The following is a 22,056-nucleotide window of genomic DNA, read 5'->3' on the forward strand; positions in this document are numbered from 1 at the left end:
GCACTTTATTTTTTCTTTTTGAGATAAGGTCTCTCTGGCACCAAGGCTGGAGTGCAGGGGCTCGATCTCAGCTCACTGCAGCCTCGGTCTCCCAGGTTCAAGTGATCTGCCCAACTCAGCCTCCCAAAGTGCTGGGATTACAGGCGTGAGAACAGGCACTCAGTCGAAGGAGATTCCTTCTAATCAAGCTCTCTGTGTCTCTGCTAACTGGAAAGACCACCAACAGGTCAAATAATCACTTAAGTATTTGCTGGGTAGAATTTAATGCCCCAAAAGTCCCATTTCTGATCCAAATCCCAATGCACATCAGTACCTTGTGTTTTCATCATAAAACTTGACTTTTCTCATAACGGAAGTGTTATACCAGTCACTGAAGACGATGAGCGAGAGTCCATTGTCCACGTCCCTCCGGAGCTTGGTGATCTCTTCCGGGAAGTACTCCTCCTCACTGTCCACCATCAGCAAAGTGCCTGATGAACAAAGAACCAAGGCTGGGAACTGTCACCTCCGAATGACAGGATGCCACCGCTGCAGAAACGCAGTGTCATCGGGTCCATGTCTCAGGTTACTGACACCTAAGAGACTGGTTTGTGACTCCCTATACCACTTCGAAAGGGGCTAAAAAGTAGAGGACCAGGGTCCAGCAATACACAGGGATTAACTGTGATCTGATTTCATTTATGGTGCTCAGGATAAAGATTTTTCACTCACTTGAAAAGGAGTAAAATATATGCCAGAGCTCCTTTTAACTTAAAGAGAAAAAAAAAAAGAGTACCAACGTCCCAATTTCCAGTCAGTCAGACAGTCTTGTATTTCAGCTGAACGTCACACCCATCACCACCCAATAGGAAAGTATGCCTGTTTCAGAGGCTCGCCCGAGGCTCACCCAGCTGCGGGGCTCAGGGCGCTTCTCCCTTGGTACCTATCATTGAAAACTGGGATTCACTTCTCAAACATTTAACAAACATCCAAAGTGGGCAGAAAGGCCATCTGGCTAGCACAGCATCGCCACTTACCATACTGACTGGCATCAAAACATGTGAAGGGGGCCCCAAGGACCTCCACAAAGTAGCCCATGCTTCTAAGATGCTGGTACATATCCCTGAAATTGGTGTGGATGTGATCACCATTCCTGAAAAACAATAAGCCATAGCATTAAAATGATCTCTCTTTACTGGCAGTAAAGGCATATCCAGCCACAGGGCCGCCTATGCAGGAGCACCATGCCACAGCCCACAGAGAAGGCCTGTATGGTTGGCCCACTGCCACAGGCATCGGCCGCAGCAGACCTGCATGCTCTGGCCTGGGTACATGGAAACAGCTGATAACAAGAAACCATGGGCCTGGCATTTACATGAAAGAGATAAAATGCCAGAAGAAATGGCCAAAGACATGTTTAACGTGTACTGGACCAGCACTTTAGCAGTGGCATTCATGTACACTGCTGGCAACCATCTGTGTCTGACCAAAGAGCTTAGCAGATGGAGTCGGGAGTACAGGGATGCTGGAACAAGCCACGCAGGACCTCGGCGCTGAGAGCGGCACGGCTAACTGATGTCACTGCCACTGGTCAGCTTTCCATCCCTGTCCCTCCCAAATGTGCTCACTTTCCTAAGGGACACTGTATACACCCTCTGGGGTCACCCCATTCTCACCTCCCAGCCCCCCAGCACCCTCCTCCTCGGCAGCACAGACTCCAGGTGCTCTTCTGCAGGCCCATGGTCTCCCCTGGGTCTATGAACTTCCCAGCACTTCCTGTCTACCCGCCTCTGGTCTGAGTCCCTCCAATCTGGCTGCCAGAAACATCTTTTAAAACCAAGTCTGACTCTGTAACTATCCTGGTCACATCTTTCAACGTTTCCCCTTCCCCTACTTTTAAGCATGCAGTTCAAATGAGTCCAATCATTAATGCAGCAACGAGCCTGACTTACGGGCCAAGAGAAAGTCAGCCCAGCTCCCCTGCAGGGAACAGGCACAGGGAGAGGGGTCATGGGGACTTGCGGGGAAGGAGGAAGCAGTGCCACATCCTGAAGGGTGGCAGGGGTCACACCTGGGGGCTTGGCCAGGTGAGGAAGTCTGACTAGGTAGTCAGTCACTGGAGAGCTTGAGGCGAAACACGTTAGAACTGGTATTTTAACAAGATTACTAAGGATGCTACAAGAGGAGTGGAATCAGGGCTGCAACAGCAACAGCAGTGGCACTCAGGAGCTACTGATACCATCCAGGCAGGAGATGACAATGGCCTGGATTGGGGTGGGAGAGAGGAGAAGGCCGGAGACGGAAGGATCCAGCATGTACTTTGAAGGTAAGACTGACAGCTTTGCTGACTGGCTCAGTGGGAGAGGGAAGGAAAAGAGAACAGTTCAAGAGAACTGCAAGCTTTTTACTGCACAATCATACTTGTGAAAGTTTCAAAAGAAAAGTCAGGTTGCCCTAAGTGCATGGCAAAGGCTCGGAATGTCTCAGTGTCACAAGAGTCCGGGCTCCACAAGAAGCTGAGCAACATCTCCTTCTTAAAACTTGCAGGGGCTGGGCACAGTGGCTCATGCCTGTAATCCCAGCACCTTGGGAGGCCAAGGCAGACAGATCACAAGGTCAGGAGAACGAGACCATTCTGGCCAACATGGTGAAACCCCGTCCCTACTAAAAATACAACAAATTAGCTGGGCGTGGCGGTGCATGCCTGTAGTTCCAGCTACTTGGGAGGCTGAGGCAGGAGAAATGCTTGAACCCAGGAAGCGGACATTGCAGTGAGCTGAGATCACGCCACTGCACTACAGCCTGAGCAACAGTGGGAGACTCCATCTCAAGAAAAAAAAAAAGTTGCAGGAACATCGGTGCCTCCGTGGTAGGAGGCTGGGGAGGTGAAGCGAATCTGTGGGGTGCTTACCAGTCTAAAGGGTCATTCTTCATCCTTAAATTATCCCTGGGGAAATAGCCAGGTGGATAGCGGAGATTGTGGTACTGATCCCAGAGAACTCTCTTGCTTCGTGGGGGAGTAGGAATTATCTTCACCTTAATGGGGAGCTTTACTGTTGAAGTCTGTTCTGCACCATTTTTTGACTAAAAAAAAAGAAATGCCCTCATTGCCCAGAAAAAACTTTCAGGTTTAAAAACATCATTTCTATTTATCAATTTAACTTAAATAATTTGAACACAATTTCCAATAACAAATGTCTGGTAAAACATTCATGTATCACAACTAAGTCCATTCAAACACTTAAAGAGTTTAAGACTTAAAATACGCCAGGTGCGGTGGCTCACACTTGTAATCCCAGCACTTTGGGACGCTGAGGCGGGCGGATCATGAGGTCAGGAGTTCCAGACCATCCTGGCCAACACGGTGAAACCCCATCTCTACTAAAAATACAAAAATTAGCTGGGTGTGGTGGTGCACACCTGTAGTCCCAGCTACTTAGAATGCTGAAGCGGGAGAATTGCTTGAACCTGGGAGGCAGAGGCTGTAGTGAGCTGAGATCACACCACTGCACCCCAGCCTGGTCACAGAACAAGACTCCGTCTCAAAAAAAAAAATTTTAAGGCATATTCTATTAATAAAAACTAGTAGAGCTTCAAAGGATTGACCCTACATTTCCTTTTAGAGAATATGTATTTTTGGTGCACTCCTTTTGAGCTTGAAATCTAGTACAAAACAGTCTTCTGTGCTGCTGTGTGGTCACAGAACAGCAAGCACTAGCACGCAGTGACTGAGCTAGTTCTTCAAACTCCAGCTGCTCTGGAGGCCCTGGAACCATCAACTGTGGCCATCAAGGCTAAGCCTGTCTGTCAACTGTACTTCCAATATAGACCCCAGGCATTTTCTGTCCCTCCCCAAAAGGTGATGTCAAACAGCTAAGAAAACAAGCCACTCCCCTGCCATGTCCTTACCTCCGTCTCTGCTGGGGAAGCCACAGTGATCATAACGTGGCCCTGAGCAATGCCTTCCCAGGAAGCCGCTTTCTTGGTCACAGAAATGGAGATGGCCAGGTAGCCTGACCAAGGCCATAACACTGAGGAGTAAGAGAAGGCGACTTCAATGTTGTCTCCATTCTGTGGCAAATAGGGCTGCCAGTCAGGCTGCAGGAAAAAGAAATCACGCAAAGGCTGAAGTGAAAAGTTCCAAGAGAAAACACGCGCAAACCAGAAAAACTCAATTCTTACCAAAACTGGTTTCTGAGAAATATTTCATTACTAGGAAAAAATGAAATTTATATAGATACTAAGTAATTACAACCAAAGTAGCTTATGGACTGCCTGGAACATATCACTAGAAAAGTCTAGAAACCGCTATTTCTGACAGCCTCCAATTTTATGGAGACATGTTTTTTTTCCATTATAAAACGGAGAACTTTTGTCAAAGGTTCTTTGATGAACTTTATCCGACTGAGAGAACTTAAATAGATGAAAACTCTCAGATTTAAGGTTATATCCCAATTAGCTGTACGCTTACAAAAATCCCATTAATTGAAAGTAGTAATACGACAGGGACACCAGCCGTCCCGAGTCACATTCTAAAGCTGGAAACAGGAGGCCGCAGGGAGGGCTGGCTCAGCTGCGAGATGACCACCGCTTCTACCCTCCAGGTGGGAGGAAAGCAGACAGGGAAGCATGAGCAGAGGCCACCTGGAAGAGACGTCAGTGAGGGCTTGCAACTAACCAGTATTTCAGAAGAACCCAAATTACTCATCTCCCTCACACTCCACACAGCCAGAACTTACACCTCAAATAAGCCAGTGTGTTAAGAAAAAAGTATGAAAAAGAAAAATATCTGTAGGATATGGTGTCCCAAATAGGAAGAAGAGGGATTTTGAATAAATGCTCTTGGGGCCACTGGTTTGCAAGTGAAAAGCTTTTGCCCATCTCTTGTAACACATATCAAATTAACACAGATGAAACAATATCTAACAATCATATATGTAACAATTAGTAGAAAAATAATATTGAAATTTTATTATATCTCTGGAAGGATAAGTTTCTCATCTGTTAAAACAATAAAAGTCATAAAAGATAAAAATTCGGCCGGGCGCAGTGGCTCACGCCTGTAATCCCAGCACTTTGGGAGGCCGAGGCGGGTGGATCACGAGGTCAAGAGATCGAGACCATCCTGGTCAACATGGTGAAACCCCGTCTCTACTAAAAATACAAAAAATTAGCTGGGCATAGTGGTGCATGCCTGTAATCCCAGCTACTCAGGAGGCTGAGGCAGGAGAATTGCCTGAACCCAGGAGGCGGAGGTTGCGATGAGCCGAGATTGCACCATTGCACTCCAGCCTGGGTAACAAGAGCGAAACTCCGTCTCAAAAAAAAAAAAAAGATAAAAATTCAACTACCTGAAATGTAAAACTTTACAGAAGGAAAAAAAAACACAACATAATAAGTAATATTAAAGGGAAAAGAAAATCACCTGGAGAAACATTTTGCTTAAAAGACAGCAATGGTTAATTTCTCTATGACATGATGATCTTGTTAGGATTGATAGAGAAAATCCCAATTCCAGGAGAAAAATGGGCCAACAAAATGAAAATATAACTCATACAAGAGGAAATACAATTAGGAAACACAACCAAAGATACCCACCCCAGAAATAACTTAAGTGCACATTCCACAAGGCACCCATTTTCCCCTCGAAGTTTAAAGCTGAAAGATGGGCCACCTAGAACAGCCAGCTGCCCAGCAACAGAGGAATGGGTCAACGCCATGTGGCCTCCCCGCCCAGTGGAGCGCTACTCCGCCGTGGGAAGCAATGCGCCACTGACGGTGCTACGACTGGACAAACCCTGAAAACTTGAAGCTGAGGGAAGGAAGCTGGGCACAAAAGGACAGATGTGATACGATTCCACTGAAGAGAGAAGTTGAACAAGCAAACCCACAGAGACAGAAAGCTGACTGGCTGCCAAGGGCTGAAGGAGGAACAAGGAGTGACTGATAATGGGTAGAAGGTTTCTTTCAGTGAATATTCCTGAAGGAGATGTTGGCACAACCTTGTGAATACAGTAAAACCCACCAAACCGTACAAGCTAAAAGGGTGAATTTCATGGTATGTATATTTTATCTCAAGTTTTAAAAACACTAACGGAATAAAAAAATTTCAGGCAAATCACCCAGTGAAGGTCTAGTGGAGACACCTTCCCCCTGAATCCCACCTGCAGCAGTCTAAGCTGACATACTCTACTGGACAGAATTTGGTAGGACGCGCCAAGAGTAATCCTTGAATATACACACCTTCTGAGTCAGGGAGCGAATCCAGGGAGTTTATGTTAAGGAAATAGTTCAAAAGAAAAGAAAACCACATATGCAAAAATATTCAGTGAAATGTTTATAGTTAAAAACTACCTAATAGTTCAAAGAAAAATAGTAAACAAATTATGATTTATTATTTCTAAATATAAACAACCATTAAGAAGTATACCGGTGCCATGCATATAACTGAATTTTTCAATGTTTACGATATGAGAACTACCAAAAAAATTGTAAATTTTTGCCAACTGCACAGTAACAAAAAATAAGTATTGCAGACAAAGTGGAAAAGAATATTTAAAAAAAAAGGAGACAAGTTAGTATGTTGAGGCTGGAAGTGAGTTTTCTATTCTTTTCTATTTTTTATTATTGTGATGTCTACACAGTAAGATTTTTTAAAATTTACAAAACAGTATTTAAAAAAAAAGACAGCATCATCCAAACACAAAGGCCTATGTACACTCATTAAAGAATAAAATACTGGCTGGCATGGTGGCTCACACCTGTAATGCCAGGACACTGGGAAGCTGAGGCAGGTGGATCACCTGAGGTCAGGAGTGCGAGACCAGTCTGGCCAACATGGTGAAACGCCATCTCCACTAAAAATACAAAAAATTAGCTGGGCGTGGTGGCAGACACCTGTAATCCCCACTACCTGGGAGGCTGAGGCAGGAGAATCGCTTGAACCCAGAGGCAGAGGTTGCAGTGAGCCGAGAGATCGCGCCATTGCACTCCAGCCTGGGCAACAAGAGTGAAACTCTGTCTTCAAAAATAATAATAATAATAATAATAATAATGAAATACTACAACTGGGCCTTTAATTATAGGGGCAAAATTGTACAGATGAAGAACAGAAATGAAATGAAATTGTAAAGAATCAAATATAATTAGTTGACTCAGGAACCAAACTCAAGATGTAACAAGTAAAATTGGTTTCATTAATTTGATCTTGACTTATTCTGTAACAGACTTAGGATATAACAAACCACTACATCCAATAGCCCTGGTGCCCTAGACAGGGCTATTTCTGTTTTTTTTTCCCAGACAGGGTCTTGCTCTGTCTTCCAGCTGGAGAGCAATGGCACGATACTGGCTCACCACAGCCTCAACCTGCTAGACTCAAGTGATCCTCACACCTCAGCCTCCTGTGTATCTGGGACCACAGGCGCGCACCACCATCCCCTGCTAATCTCTTTATTATCTGTAGAGACAGGTCTCACTTTGTTGCTCAGGCTGGTCTTGACATCCTGGGCTCAAGTGACCTTCCCTCCTCAGCCTAGAACCTTTCCTTTTTTAACTTCAGCAGAAGTAACTATGGCCTAAAGGTCTGGGCCGTGTCTAAGTTCACCATCAAGTCAGAGAGCAAGTCAGAGAGAAGTTTCACCTTATCTACAATTCTTCCTGTGACTCCCATGCCGTTGAGGATGGTGACATTAACAATTGTTGGCATTCCTCCATAGTAGATGGGCTGGGAGCAGTAGGGCCACATGTAGGGACACTCAGTCAGATCTATGTAGCTGGGGCTCAAACTGAAATAAAGAATACAGTGTTAGAGTAGACCATATGAGAAAACTACAATAAAGCAACACAGCTGTACAAGAAAGAGTTCACAAAGCAGAAGGGCTTGCTTACAGGGCTGCCCTAGGCTGGCATCTGGGAACTAGGCTCTGGAATGCTCCTGCACAGATAAGGTCTCTTTGCCAGCCTGCTGTCTGTACAAATACTGTGATGTGCGGGGAACACTTCTCTGCTTTTGCAAGTCTGGCGCTCTGGGAGTTGTGACTGGTAGAGAATGAGTACGTGACCAGCCCTAGAGTCTCTAGAGGGCTTCCTTGGGCACACACATGTACACGTGTCAATGCAGTCTGCTGCTGCAAAAGGGGTCAGCTCCGTGAGACCCTGCCTGGCAGAAGGGAGGGAAAAGCTTGCTTAGGAAGCTACACCTGGATTTCTCCAGGCTCCCTCTGTGTGAGGCATCTTTTTCCCTTACAGAGCTACTGTGCATCCTTGCTGTGCCACTATAACATATCTTAGCTGTGAATATGACCGCAGGCTGAGTCCCATGAGTCCTAAAGCACCAGGCCTGGGAGAAGTGTTGGGTACCCTGACAAAATAATTTGTGTCACAGTGCTGACACAAGTGCTCCTGCAATTTTGCTGGTTTCACGGTTTCCTCTTATCTGAACTGAGTTTGTGTTGGGTTCACATCACTCCTAGTGGAGTGGCGGTATCAGCTATGCTCCAACAGGTGAAAACACAAGCAAGAGACAAGCGTTTCAGACAAGACATGACCCAAGACGGCCTCCCTGAGAGCACCAAGCATACGAGGATCCTGCTTCTCAAGCTGCACCCACGTGCAGTGGGCATGCAGCTCTGCCCAACTGCTTCACCTCATTACAGAAGATGCCAGCCTTTCTCAAATAGCAACTATGGTAGAAGGAGTATTTTTTATTAGTTTATAATAACAAAGATGCATTTATCTGGGCCAACTGAATTGCTATGTAAGAAATCAAATGGAGTATTTTTAGGGATACTGTGACTTTCACAGACAGTTATAATCAACACTTATCACAGCCAGTCATCTAAATAGATACCACCTTCACATGTCTAAAGTTCACAAAAAGAAGAAAAAGAAAAGGAAATAATTACAACCTAGTTTTAAAAATCCTGAATGGGTTGACCATGTGACTACAATGGTATGAATCAGCAAAGGTACCTGGTTCTACTTGAAATGTGTTTGTAAACTTTGCAGGCAACTGTGCTCTGTAAACAGTTTAATTCAACTACTAACTCAACATGAATCAACTAAGAAATCATTATTAGCGAAGATAATTCAACATAATATTAAGAAAACAACACACCAAAACCAGTGGGATTTATTTCAGAAATGTAAGATTGGTTCAATATTGGGAAGCTCATTAATATCATGAACCATATATATTAATAGGTCTAAAGTAGTCATATGATTACCTTTCTAGATGCTGAAAAAGCCTACAAAATTCAATGCACAGTTCTGATGAAAACAGTCAAAAAAACAGCACTAGACAGAAAATCTACCACCACAATAAAATATATATATATTTATGCATACACACATACACCTTAGTGATAAATCCGGCATCTTACTCAATGGAGAAACACAAGAGGCATTTCCACTAAGATTAGGAATGACACAAGGATAGCCACTATCACTACTGCTGTTCAACACTGTGCTAGAGATACCAGCCCATGTAACTAGACAAAACTAATCAACGAAGCCTTACGAGTTGGTAAGGAAGACGTAAAACTATCTTTTTTTCCATATAATAAGATTAGTACACTTGGAAAACCCTAGAGAAGCAATAATAAAACTACAACAATAATTCAGTTAGGTAGCAGGATATAAAATTAACATATAGAAATAAAACCAGAGGATATAAGAGAAAACCTCATCTACAATAGCAACAAAAAGATTAAATACTTACACTTACCAAGAAATGTGTAAAACCTACATGAAGACAACTGTAAAACCTGCTGGAAGACACATCAGACTTGAGCAAATGGAAATGCATCCTTTGCTCTCAGACAAAATAGCAGCATTATAAAAATATCACTTCTAAGTTCATTTCAAATTTGATGTAATTTCAACAAAAATTCCAACAAGCGTCTTTCATAGAATTAAGTAAGTTGATAAGAAAATTCACAGGAAGAAAACAAACACGCAAGAACGGCCAAGAAGGGCTGGGCGCAGTGGCTCACGCATGTAATTCCAGCACTTTGGGAGGCCGAGGCGAGAGGATGGCTTGAGCCCAGGAGTTTGAAACCATCCTGGGTAACATGGCAAAACCCTGTCTCTACTAAAAAGAGAAAATTAGCTGGGCATGGGAGTGTGTACCTGCAGTCCACTTACTTGGAGGCTGAGACGGGAGAATCACCTGAACCCAGGCGGCAGAGGTTACAGTGAGTGGAGATCACACAACTGCACTCCAGTCTGAGCCACACAGCAAGACCCTGCCTCCTCAAAAAAAAAAGCATACCCAAGAAAACACTGGAAAAAAATTACAAGGGGAACTAGCACTACCAGACATTAAAACATGCTATAAAGTCTTTATGATCAAAACAATATGGTACCAGTACATGCACAGATAGACCAGTGGAACAGAACGGAAAGCTCAGGGATAAACCTAATACACATGAAAACTTAGTACATGATAAAGATGGTATCTCAAATCATTGGGGCAAGATGGACTTTTTAATCACAAGAGCTTTAACAAATGGGTGGCCATTTGGCAAAAGAAAAAATTAAATCCATACCTCCAAACAACACAAAAATAAAATCCAAATGGATCAAGGAATCTCAAGTAAATAAAAGAAAGCAAACAAGTATTAGAAGAAAACACGGGTGAATTTCTCTTTTATCTCCCTCAGTACAGAAAAAGACTTTCTAAGGACTCAAAATCCAGAGGCATCAGCAGAAGACTAACAAACGTGACTACTGAAAAACAACAACTGCATGGCAGAAACACCTTACATAAGTCAAAAGACAACTGACAAAGTGGCAGAAAATCTGCAAGACGTATCCCTGACAGAGGGTTACTATAACATATCAAGAACTCTCAAGAGGAAGCAAAAACCCCACTGAAAAAGAAATAGACAATTCACAAGAAAGGTAAAAAAACAGCGCTTAAACATAGACTTAGGTGTTCAAACACACTCATAGAGAAATGCAAATTAAACAATGTTGAAATACTATTTCCTACCAATTAGATTTGTAAAAAGTAACAAGGATGACAGAACATTCTGTCGGTGAGGCTCTGGGGAAACCAGCACTCAAGCACACTGCTCACATAACACAAACAGGCACAACCCTTCCGGAGGGAAACGAAGCAATGCCTAACAGAACTACCTGATGCTCTCAACCCAGCAATACCACTTTATCTAACAGAGCTCCCAGAACCCAGACCAGCAATGCCACTTTACATAACAGAGCCACCAGAACCCAGACCAGTAATGCCACTACAGAGCTACCTGATGCTCTCAACCTGGACCAGCAATGCCACTTTACCTAACAGAACTACCCAATGCTCTCAATGCTGACCGGATAGTGCCACCTTTAGGAATTTATCCTGAATGAACATCTGCAACAAAACTAAGACACACAGGCCTGAGGTTTTTCATTCAAGTTCACTGGAAACAACTTAAAAGCCCATATGTAGACTAGTAGTGGCTTAATCAATTGTACATTCACAGGAAACGGCTGTAAAAAAAAAAAAGAGGAGAATCTCTATGCACTGATGTGGAGTGATTTCCAGGACATTAAGTGAAAAAAGCAGAATGCAAAAGAATATCCACAGTGATGCTATCCTTCTATGTATGTGCTCATTTGTGGGGAAAGGAAAAAAAAAGGATAAAATCAAACCTGGTGTGTATGGAAGGTGTCTGTGGAAGCCTGGTAGAAGGAATGGGCAAATGGGAACTGATCTGGTTTGGATGCTTGTGCCCTCCAAATCTCATGCTGACCTGTAATCGCCAATGTTGGAGGTGGGCTTGGTGGCAAGTGACTGGATCACGGGGGCACCCCCTCATGGATAGTTTAGCACCATCCCCTTGGTGATAGCTGAGTTCTCGCTCAGCTCATGCAAGATCTGGGTGTTTAAAAGTCTGGGACCTCCATGTTCTCTTGCTCCCTCTCTTGCCATGTGACATGCTGGCTTCCCTTCACCTTCTCCCATGACTGGAAGCTCCCTGAGGCCTCCCCAAAAGCAGATGCTGGCACTATGCTTCCTGTACAGCCTGTAGAACCAGGAATCAATTAAACATGTTTTCTTTATAAATTACCCAGTATCAGGTACTTTTTTATAGCAATGCAAGAAAAAACTAACACATCCTTAGAACCATGGCAATGTTTTACACACTTGATAAGTTGTAATCAACCAGGATCTGGGGGAAATCCAAAAACGAATATAAATATGAATAAATGAGTTCAACTGTATTAAAAAAAGATACCAAGGAAACAACCAATGTAACTTAAGAAAACACTAGAGTCGCGAGCGAGCGAGCAGGAGAGTGTGCGACTGCTAGAGCCGAGCGGAGCGATGCCTAAATCAAAGGAACTTGTTTCTTCAAGCTCTTCTGGCAGTGATTCTGACAGTGAGGTTGACAAAAAGTTAAAGAGGAAAAAGCAAGTTGCTCCAGAAAAACCTGTAAAGAAGCAAAAGACAGGTGAAACTTCGAGAGCTCTGTCATCTTCTGTTTAGAGCAGCAGCAGCAGAGATGATAACATGTTTCAGATTGGGAAAATGAGGTATGTTAGCGTTCGAGATTTTAAAGGGAAAGTGCTAATTGATATTAGAGAATATTGGATGGATCCAGAAGGTGAAATGAAACCAGGAAGAAAAGGTATTTCTTTAAATCCAGAACAATGGAGCCAACTGAAGGAACAGATTTCTGACATTGATGATGCAGTAAGAAAACTGTAAAATCCGAGCCATATAAAACCTGTACTGTTCTAGTTGTTTTAATCTGTCTTTTTACATTGGTTTTTGTTTTCTAAACATTGTTCTCCAAGCTATTGTATGTTTGGATTGCAGAAGAATTTGTAAAATGAATACTTTTTTTTAATGTGCATTATTAAAAATGTTGAGTGAAGCTAATTGTCAGCTTTATTAAGGAGGATTGCTTTGTGTCCACCACCTAGTGTAAAATAAAATCAAGTAATACAATCTTAACTGTTGTGGCCTTTTTTGATCATAAGCGTTGGTACTTACCGTTTAAGGCCAAAGGTAACAGTTTTTATAGATCTTTTAGTTTCATCTCAGCTTTTACAATAAAAAGGATTTGTATTGCATTGAGTTTATAAACTTTTGGTTTGTGCAATCCATATCTGATCTGTTCTCTTCCAATCCAGCCCAGTGATTTTTTTCACTCTATTTTGTTTACTTCATTTTCCTTTAATAACTTAATCTCTTCATATTGTTTTTACTTCACTCTTTATTTTCTTTGAGTATGTTATGCTTATTTGGAAAGTCAGTGAAACTGTCAAAATGTTGTCTCAATAATGTACTTAGATGAGAACTACAATCACCAAATCTACTGTATTCAATATTAGCAGATCTAGTTTGATAAGCAACATGGCTTGTGTGAAAACTGAGCAGGTGTTTGTCGTTACCCATAGTGTTCTGTGTAGTTATTGCTTAGTCTGCAGAAAATAATGACTTAGATGAGATGTCTGACTTGCTTTCACTTATTAAACATGTTCATGGGATGATGTCTGTAACATCAGATATTGTTAAACAAGACTAGGATTTAATAAAAATTGTGCAAGCTTAAAAAAAAAAAAGAAAAAAGAAAACACTATAGGCCAGGTGTGGTGGCTCACGCCTGTAATCCCAGCACTTTGGGAGGCCAATGTGGGTGGATCACAAGGTCAGGAGTTCAAGACCAGCCTGGGCAACATGGTGAAACCCTGTCTTTACTAAAAATACAAAAATTAGCTGGGTGTGGTAGCAGGGACCTGTATCCCAGCTACTTGGGAGGCTGAGGCAGAAGATTCACTTGAACCCAGAGGGCAGAGGTTATGGTGAGCCAAGATCGCACCACTGCACTCCAGCCTGGGCAACAAGAGTGAAACTCTGGCTCAAGAAAATAAAAAAAAAAAAGAAAACACTATATAACTATATTCTGTAGGGCCAAAGATAGTAACACACTATCACGAAAACTGTATTAAAAAAATTCACAAGGGCATGGATTAGCAATTCCAGAGCTGCTCAGTACATATATACTAGGGCTAAGCAAATAAGTCAATATATTGTGGATAATGAGAGCCAGGCTTCTCACTGTTGGAGAATGGAATTAGAAACAAAGGTAACTTGACCACATCTGTAAATAAGAGACAGAGAGAGAGAGAGAAAGAAACAAGGAGAGGGAAAGGCTGGAATGAACCCTGTGATACTGTGTGGAATCAGGAGATGGCATGAACTCGTGTTTCTCGTACATACACAGAGGGGCAGATACAGAAGCAGGCATGTATGTGCCTGTATGCACGTCCATACATTGCCTAGCTCTGTCTGCTGAACAGCACAGTAACAACTGTGAGCACAGCAGCTTTAAGCACCCCGAGTGACCAGGTCTTGGTGTCTCAATGCCATTAGAATAGGCCATCAGGAAAGAGCTGCTTAGAGAAAGAACTGATACCAAGGCTAGAGTACAGAAGTGCATGACAGGACACCTTGTACTGCCAAGAAGACAGAAAGCGCTCAGAAAATGCTGGAGACATGCTGAAAAGACAAGCCACTAGGTGGAGCTCCAGACAGCCAACTCTGGGACAATTTGAGCAACCAACTAAATGATAATATTAACTATAATCCACAGAGCAAAATAAATGTGTCCATACTGATATAAAGAATTGAATAAATGGGAAAGGACAGCTCTTCCTTCCAGCAGAGTTCCATTAATCAATGCAAATACAATAAAGGAAAAAGAAAATCATCACAGTTGTCAAACTCCTCAGGAGCAATCATGAAAGGTAAGAACCATCAAGGCAAGCTAAAATGAGTGAGTAGAAGTATACGAAGAAACCAGACCATCTCTAAGCATACCCTCCACGAGACACTGAGGGCTCACAAAGGAAACACAGGGGCTGCACGGTGGAGACACCTAGCAGGTGCCATTCTGGCTCCACAGGGTCAGCGGCTAAGGTCTCCTCTGCAGGAGCACCGCAGGCCGACACTGCAGCTGCCACCCTCGGGTCCTTACCATGTCTGTGCCAAGGCCATGCATCCCCTGGGGCTGCTCCCAGCCAATGACTGAGCACAGAGGAGGCACTAGGCCAGGCCCATACCTGCGGGACACAGGACTCCTCCAACAGGCAATTCGGTTCAAGGATTTCCCTTCAGGCAAAACTTTTTCAGACCTGTTCGAGCCTCTTCCTCCCCAATCTTCCTACCTCTTTTTGGTGTCAGATCAGCACTGCAATCCTTGCCTATTCCACACCCTTCTCTTTATCCTTCAGAGGCCCACATGCCCCACAAATCTTCTGAACATCTAATTCTAGCTTGGTGTCTGCTTCTTGGAGGACCCAGACTGACAGACCACATTAATCAAATGGTGAAAATGAACACCACCAGTAATAAGATGAAGGAAAACAGAGGAACCAACTGTGATTAGAGGAGACTATGAAAACAGGACAATGAAATGCAACATGGGATCCTGCACTGGATCCCAGAGAAAGGATCTGTGGGACAGTGGGCTGAATCTGAATCTGCAGTTGGCAGTGCTACACTAAGGTTGATTTCCAGGCTCTGAGGCTCAGACTGTGGTTATGGAAGATGTTTAGGTTAGGGAAAGATGGGTGACAGACTTAGGGGTTCTCATGAACTATTTGTGAAACTCTGCTGTCAATCTAAAATCATTTCAAAATAAAGGGTGAAAACAAAGTGGGGACCAGGCCGGATAGGAGGACCACGGGAGCTGGCGAGATGTATGTGGTCTGCAGGTGAATTACAGTAGTGTCAGTATTCATATGTTAATTTTAACAGCTGTACTCCAGCCATCTGAAATGGTGGCATTAGGGGAAACTGGGCCAATCTTGCATGACAACTCTCTCCTCTCTATCTTCGCAAAATTTCTGTAAACCTAAGATTATTTCAAGAGTCTAAAAAAACTAAACAACAAAAGCAAAAAACCCTCAGAAATCATTACTTTTAACCATTTATATTAAAGATAACGTCAGTAAGTTGAAAGTAGCTACCCGTTCTGCCAGCAACACCCTGGTTTAGAAGCAGCAGCAAAACCTCTCTGAGCAGCCTGAGAATTCTGTGCTTAGTTATATTTTGTTTTGAGGCTTGTATTTTGTGCAGAGGGAAACTTGCCCACAGCCCCTCGAAGGAGAGAAAGGCCCATCGGCAGGGCGGCTCACTGACCTTGCCTGCGGCTTGTAGCTGTTGAGGATCTGATAGGCTCTGAGCAGATCGAGCTTGCCGTGGCCTTGCTCAAACATGTTGACCCCGGGGAGCCTCCGGGCTGATGCAATCAGGGCCTGCTTCATGCTGGCAGGATTCACCAGCTCACGCTTCTGGACTGTGCTGGAGGAAAAATCAAGCATTTGCTCATTTTCTCTGAGTAAAAGAATGAAAATCAAACGACCAAAACCTAACCTACAAACGTGCACACGCGAGGCCTGCATTCTTGTTTTGTATCTAACAGGAGCTTGTCTGGCAGAGCCTATGTGAGATGAGAAGGAGTGCGCACTCATTTCTGTACCTGCTCCAGGACTCACCACTCCGCAACCTTCTATGGGACCCATAGGCTAGGGCCATTTATGCTAAATGCATCAGTAACACATATTTTTCTGGTAATTCAACTACATGACCACATAGGCTGCAGAAGGCACGAATATGTAAAAGGTACTGACTACTTGTGGGAGGGGAAGGCTGCTGGCCACGGAAGACACCATGCGACACTGCCTGGCTGGGAGGAGGAGCACACACGCATCCTGGGGAGGGGCCACGACACAGGATTAGCAGGAGGCACGGGTCTGAGTGAGGACTACGGCCTCCAAAGCCAAAACTTGTCTTTTTGTTTCCAGATTGGGAGGCTTGTCTGGGATGAGCCACCCTGATGGATGATGACTTTCCGAATGATGAAGACCTAAAGCCACCTTTAGAGTTCCACCATAAGAATGCATCTAAACAAACTTTAACACACAGAGTGACATGGCTAGGAACTTAGCCTGGCGATACTAGCATTAAAACATCCATTTTTGTGTATCCATGTATTATAAATACAAGTCAATTTTTTTTTTTTTTTTTTTTTTTTTTTTGAGACGGAGTTTCGCTCTTGATACCCAGGCTGGAGTGCAATGGCGCGATCTCGGCTCACCGCAACCTCCGCCTCCTGGGTTCAGGCAATTCTCCTGCCTCAGCCTCCTGAGTAGCTGGGATTACAGGCACGCGCCACCGTGCCCAGCTAATTTTTTGTATTAGTAGAGACGGGGTTTCACCATGTTGACCAGGATGGTCTCGATCTCTTGACCTCGTGATCCACCCGCCTCGGCCTCCCAAAGTGCTGGGATTACAGGCTTGAGCCACCGCGCCCGGCCAAATACAAGTCAATTTTAATTCCTAAAATTGAGGGGGAAAATCAGTGGGTAAAAAAAGGAAAATGTACTCCCCTAAGTTTCTAAATATTTGTAATATGATGGTGGTTGGTCTTGGAGTCTAGGCACGTTTTCTAAATGGCAAATCGGACATAAGAAGAGGAGATAAAGTAGAATTCTTAATGACAGAATAAAAGAACTGCTCAAACCTACAGGTCAACAATCTTCCCCCTCTTCCTGCCTATAAAGCAAACTCAAAAACTGCATTCCACTGCCTTTCACCACATCATCAGAAAGGAGCTTGGGAGGCCCGCCACCGCTTCTATTACAAGCGACTATCACACACAGAGGTGTTTCTCAATGATTGTAACCACATTTTTATCTGCTGCAGTGAGATGATGAGACTGAAAGGCTTCCTTGTTGCTGAAAATATGTGTACTTAAAGAAGGTGCTGAGAAAGGGAAACACAACCCGTCGGTTGCCCGCTTACTGAACAGCAGAGGGCTAACGGGCTCAATGATGAAGGCAGAGCCCTTATTTCCTGCAAACAATCGTAGCATGTAGGACAAACAAACCAGCATTTTCTGTTTCCAGAATCAACAAGATTAGAAACAGGAGCCCTAACTGAATTCGTTCCACCTGACCAATAGAAGCGTGGAAAGTGGGCCAGGTAGCCCACAATCCACCTCCCCTTCTTCACCTCATTTAACAGTGGAGAGAGGAAAACAACAGAAGAGAAAGACAGTGTTTCCAGCAAGCACGAAGTTATTCTCCAAAGGCCACTCTGGCCAACATCAACATTTTCAAGAACTTGGTTCCAAACTATAAGGGAAGAATAGAGAAAAGGGGGAAAAGGTAGGTATCTACCCCTTTTTTCGGTAGAGATGGGGGTCTCACTGTATTGCCCCAGCTGGCCTTGAACTACTGGCATCAAACAATCCTCCTGCCTTGGCCTCCCAAAGTGCTGGAATTACAGGTGTGAGCCACCACAACCAGCCCAATATCTAGCTTTATTAAGGATTACTAACAAAATAATTTCTGGCATTACAAGCTAAAATCAACATTCAAATTACTTAAAGAGAATTTAAAATATAAAAACGTAGGGCCGGGAGCGGTGGCTCACGCATGTAATCCCAGCACTTTGGGAGGCCGAGGCGGGTGGATCACGAGCTCAAGAGATCGAGACCATCCTGGTCAACATGGTGAAACCCCATCTCTACTAAAAATACAAAAAATCAGCTGGGCATGGTGGCGCGTGCCTGTAATCCCAGCTACTCAGGAGGCTGAGGCAGGAGAATTGCCTGAACCCAGGAGGCGGAGGTTGCGGTGAGCGGAGATCACGCCATTGCACTCCAGCCTGGGTAACAAGAGCGAAACTCCGTCTCAAAAAACAAAATAAAATAAAATAAAATAAAATATAAAAATGTTTAATACTATTTGCCTATATTAATTTTTAAATTAGCATAGAATACAATAACTTTCAAATATGCAGAGCTTTGTGTGTTATCACAACGTAACAGCTCAAATAAAACTTCATCTAGAATAGAAAAAGTACGATTTATTTTGTGGGAAAATACAGTGACAAGATAAATGCCAGCCCCAAAGACATCTTTTTACAACGAAGAATAAGGAAACATGGGCCTTCGATGAAAGTGAGAGCATGTTAACTTCAACTCTGGTCTACTTGCTTTGAGAATTTTATTGATTCATTTATCTTTTGAGATGAAGTCTCACTCTGTCACCCAGGCTGGAGTGCAGCGGTGCAATCTCAGCTCACTGCACCCTCCTCCTCCTGGGTTCAAACAATTTTCCTGCCTCAGCCTCCCGAGGAGCTGGGATTACAGGCACCTACCACCACACCCAGCTAACTTTTGTATTTTAAGTAGAGATGGGGTTTTGCCATGTTGGCCAGGCTGGTCTTGAACTCCTGAGCTCAGGTGATCAGCCTGTCTCGGCCTCCCAACGTGCTGGGATTACAGGCATGAGCCATGGCCCCCGGCCTCTTTGAGAACTTTCTTCCAGTTCCATTATCTGCAAGATTAAGGGCCAGTCACTAAGCTCCATTCCAACTGCATGAGATCCAATCAGACATGATGTAGTAGTGACTGCCAGTCCCTGATGGGTTGGACACCCTTAGCTAGGGAGTACATCAATAGGTGAATCCCTGTCACAAAAACAAATGACTAACACTGCGAGAAGGTGGATGTGCTCATTTGTTTCACTAGAGTAACCTTTTTACTATCTAGATGTATCCCATAACATCACTTTGTATACCTTACATATACACAGTAAGACTTGTTTTTTTTTTAAAAAAAAGGTGAATCCCCAAGGAAATGGAGGATATACGGCAGGGAAATATCTTACTTTTTGTTCCCTGCCTGATATATATATTCTTGCTTGGATGTAACAGTTCTAGCACATAATGGGATATTAGAACACAAACATAGAGAAATAGGTGTTTTGTCGGTCAGCACTTTGTTTACTTGGGCTTAGAGTGCGGTCACATTTGTGTCATTCTAACTATAAAAGAAGCAACTCCTACCTCTTTGCAGAGATGAAGAAGGAGAGACAGAGCAAAGCTGTGAAGGGCCGAAGCTCTCAAACCCAAGACAGGGCAGAAGCAAGACTCGACTCCTGTCCTGCTGACACCCAGTGCTCCTGTCCTGGCGTGAGAGCTGCTGGTCTCTGGAGGGCAACACTCACCTCACTAATAAGGTGACAGCGCCTGCAACCACTGGAGAAGCAACACTGGTCCCTGAGAGGGCCCGGCACCCGCCTTTCACGCCGGAACCCCGCACACCAGCACCATAGGTGACAATGTCAGGTTTCACGCGACCGTAGCCTCCTGGTAGTTCCTATAAATAAAAGCAGCTTGGTTTCTACAGCTCGCACATTGGCATACAGTCACATGCAATTATGAGTGAATCAAATCAGAACAGACATATGGGTTAATAACACTATAACCTTCGGAAGATACTGGTTTTAGTGTGAAATTCACTCCAGGCCAGGTACAGGGCTCACAGCTGTAATCCCAACCCTTTGGGAGGCCAAGGCAGGTGGACTGCTTGAGCCCAGGAGTTCTAGAGGAGCCTGGGATACACACCAAGACCCCCATCTCCACAAAAAAATACAAAAATTAGCTAGATGTAGTGGCACATGCCTGTAGTCCCGGCTACTCAGGAGGATCACCTGAGCCCAGGTGGTCAAGGATGCAGTGAGCTGTGATTGTGCCACTGCACTGCAGCCTGGACAACAGAGTGAGATCCTGTCCCCCACTTCCCCCCTGAAAAAGAGAGACAGAGAAAAGAAATTCACTACAATACAGAAAAAAAAAGCTTAAATGATAATGTAGAAAGTAAAATTTTAAAACTACATTTTATAACAACCAGAACAATAACAAAGGCATAAAGCAATTAAAAGATAAGTATTTTAATCTTGCTAACATGCAAGACTAGACAGTGGACACTGGCTTATCACCAAGACCAGAAACTGGAAAGTGCTTTATCTCTGAATAAGTTAAAATTAGAAATATGTTAGAAAAATGAGAAAATTAAAATATAAAAAAAACCCAAACATGTTTCTTTACAAGGAAAGAAGTAAATGGTATGAGTGGTTGTTTCAAACCATTGTAAAAGAGGAAATAAGAAACCATTTAGAAGGAACAAGCTCACTAGATAACTCACTTGGGATAAGATTTTAACTTAGTACTCGCTCAAGCTTCCTAAGAATTGGGGCAAAACGAGAATTATAATGGAATCTCATATTCTGTCAGAAACAGGAGACCAATTTGAAGGGAAAGCCCTTCCTGATCATCAAACCCCTGGAACTGCAGACGCACACACTGGGACGCCGAGTGAAGGCATCCTGCACCACAGCTCTGTGATGATGGAGGAAAGTTTCTCAAATGCCATTAAAAAGCTGGCTGGTTCCGTGTTCACATTGCTATAAAAAAAAATAAAGTTGAAAAAAAAAAAGCTGGCTGGTGATGAAGGCCATGGACATGACATCTCATCATGGTTCAGTGAAAGCGCTGACACGGGGAGCTGGAGGCAAACTGGCAGAAGCAGCTTCCTAGTATCAGGCAGCACATAACACATGCTGAGGGAGTGCGGACAGGAGGACATGCATCCTGCCCCGGACTGATGTCACATGAGACAGTGCTCCCCAGCCAACGGGGCAGCTCCAGGAAGAGGCACCTGAGTGTGTGAGGCGGGGGAGCTGGGGGCTGGCACTGTCACAGTACAAAGGCTCAGGGTGAAGGCTCCCTCGTAAAGTGCTATAGTGCGGATGAGGCCCACAGTGTTCCCAGGCAGCTGGGAATCTTTCCAGGGACTTACCCGAGGCCTCCGAGTATGGCACGTCAACTTAAAGCACCAAGAGGTGCTCTGACCCTGAAGAATTTGAAGAGCGGGTGCTCCCCTCAGCCACTGCTGGGACAAAGGTACCCGAGTGCTGCTCTGCACAAGCATCTAATTTTTCATCAAACTTTGACAGGTAAAGGAGGATGAATTCACTGCATAATTAAGCCCCAAGCAGCTGAATTATTAACTGCAGCTGTTATTTTGAATTTGTTCAGCTAAATACAATTATTTCTGTGTTGGCAGAGTTGACATTAAGCTGTTCTTAATGGCTTCTCCAACTTCTTAAGGCCAAAAAAGAAAAAAGTTTATCTCACCTATCATTGAAGAGGACTGCTTAGCTCTGCTAGAGAGGGTAAATGGGCAGGAACCCAATTCACCACAAAGT

General features: G+C 43.9%; 1 protein-coding gene and 1 pseudogene across 1 annotated transcript in view; one reads left to right on the plus strand and one right to left on the minus strand.

Annotated features, from left to right (window-relative positions):
- MBTPS1 (membrane bound transcription factor peptidase, site 1) overlaps positions 1–22,056 on the minus strand; it is a 63,899-nt gene that overhangs the window by 13,888 nt on the left and 27,955 nt on the right. Inside the window, exons 10-16 of the mRNA XM_012466140.2 lie at positions 20,014–20,165; positions 16,136–16,297; positions 7,622–7,766; positions 3,889–4,077; positions 2,891–3,063; positions 1,017–1,132; positions 314–470 (exon numbers count right to left, since the gene is read on the minus strand). Coding sequence (XP_012321563.1) covers positions 314–470; positions 1,017–1,132; positions 2,891–3,063; positions 3,889–4,077; positions 7,622–7,766; positions 16,136–16,297; positions 20,014–20,165 — 1,094 coding nt within the window. The remainder of the gene's footprint in view (positions 1–313; positions 471–1,016; positions 1,133–2,890; positions 3,064–3,888; positions 4,078–7,621; positions 7,767–16,135; positions 16,298–20,013; positions 20,166–22,056) is intronic.
- On the plus strand, positions 12,264–12,943 carry LOC105726617 (activated RNA polymerase II transcriptional coactivator p15-like; annotated as a pseudogene).

This window comes from Aotus nancymaae, unplaced genomic scaffold (assembly GCF_030222135.1).
Source record: "Aotus nancymaae isolate 86718 unplaced genomic scaffold, 86718_ANA_hifiasm-v0.15.2.pri h1tg000030l, whole genome shotgun sequence".
NCBI classification, from domain to species: Eukaryota; Metazoa; Chordata; class Mammalia; order Primates; family Aotidae; genus Aotus; species Aotus nancymaae.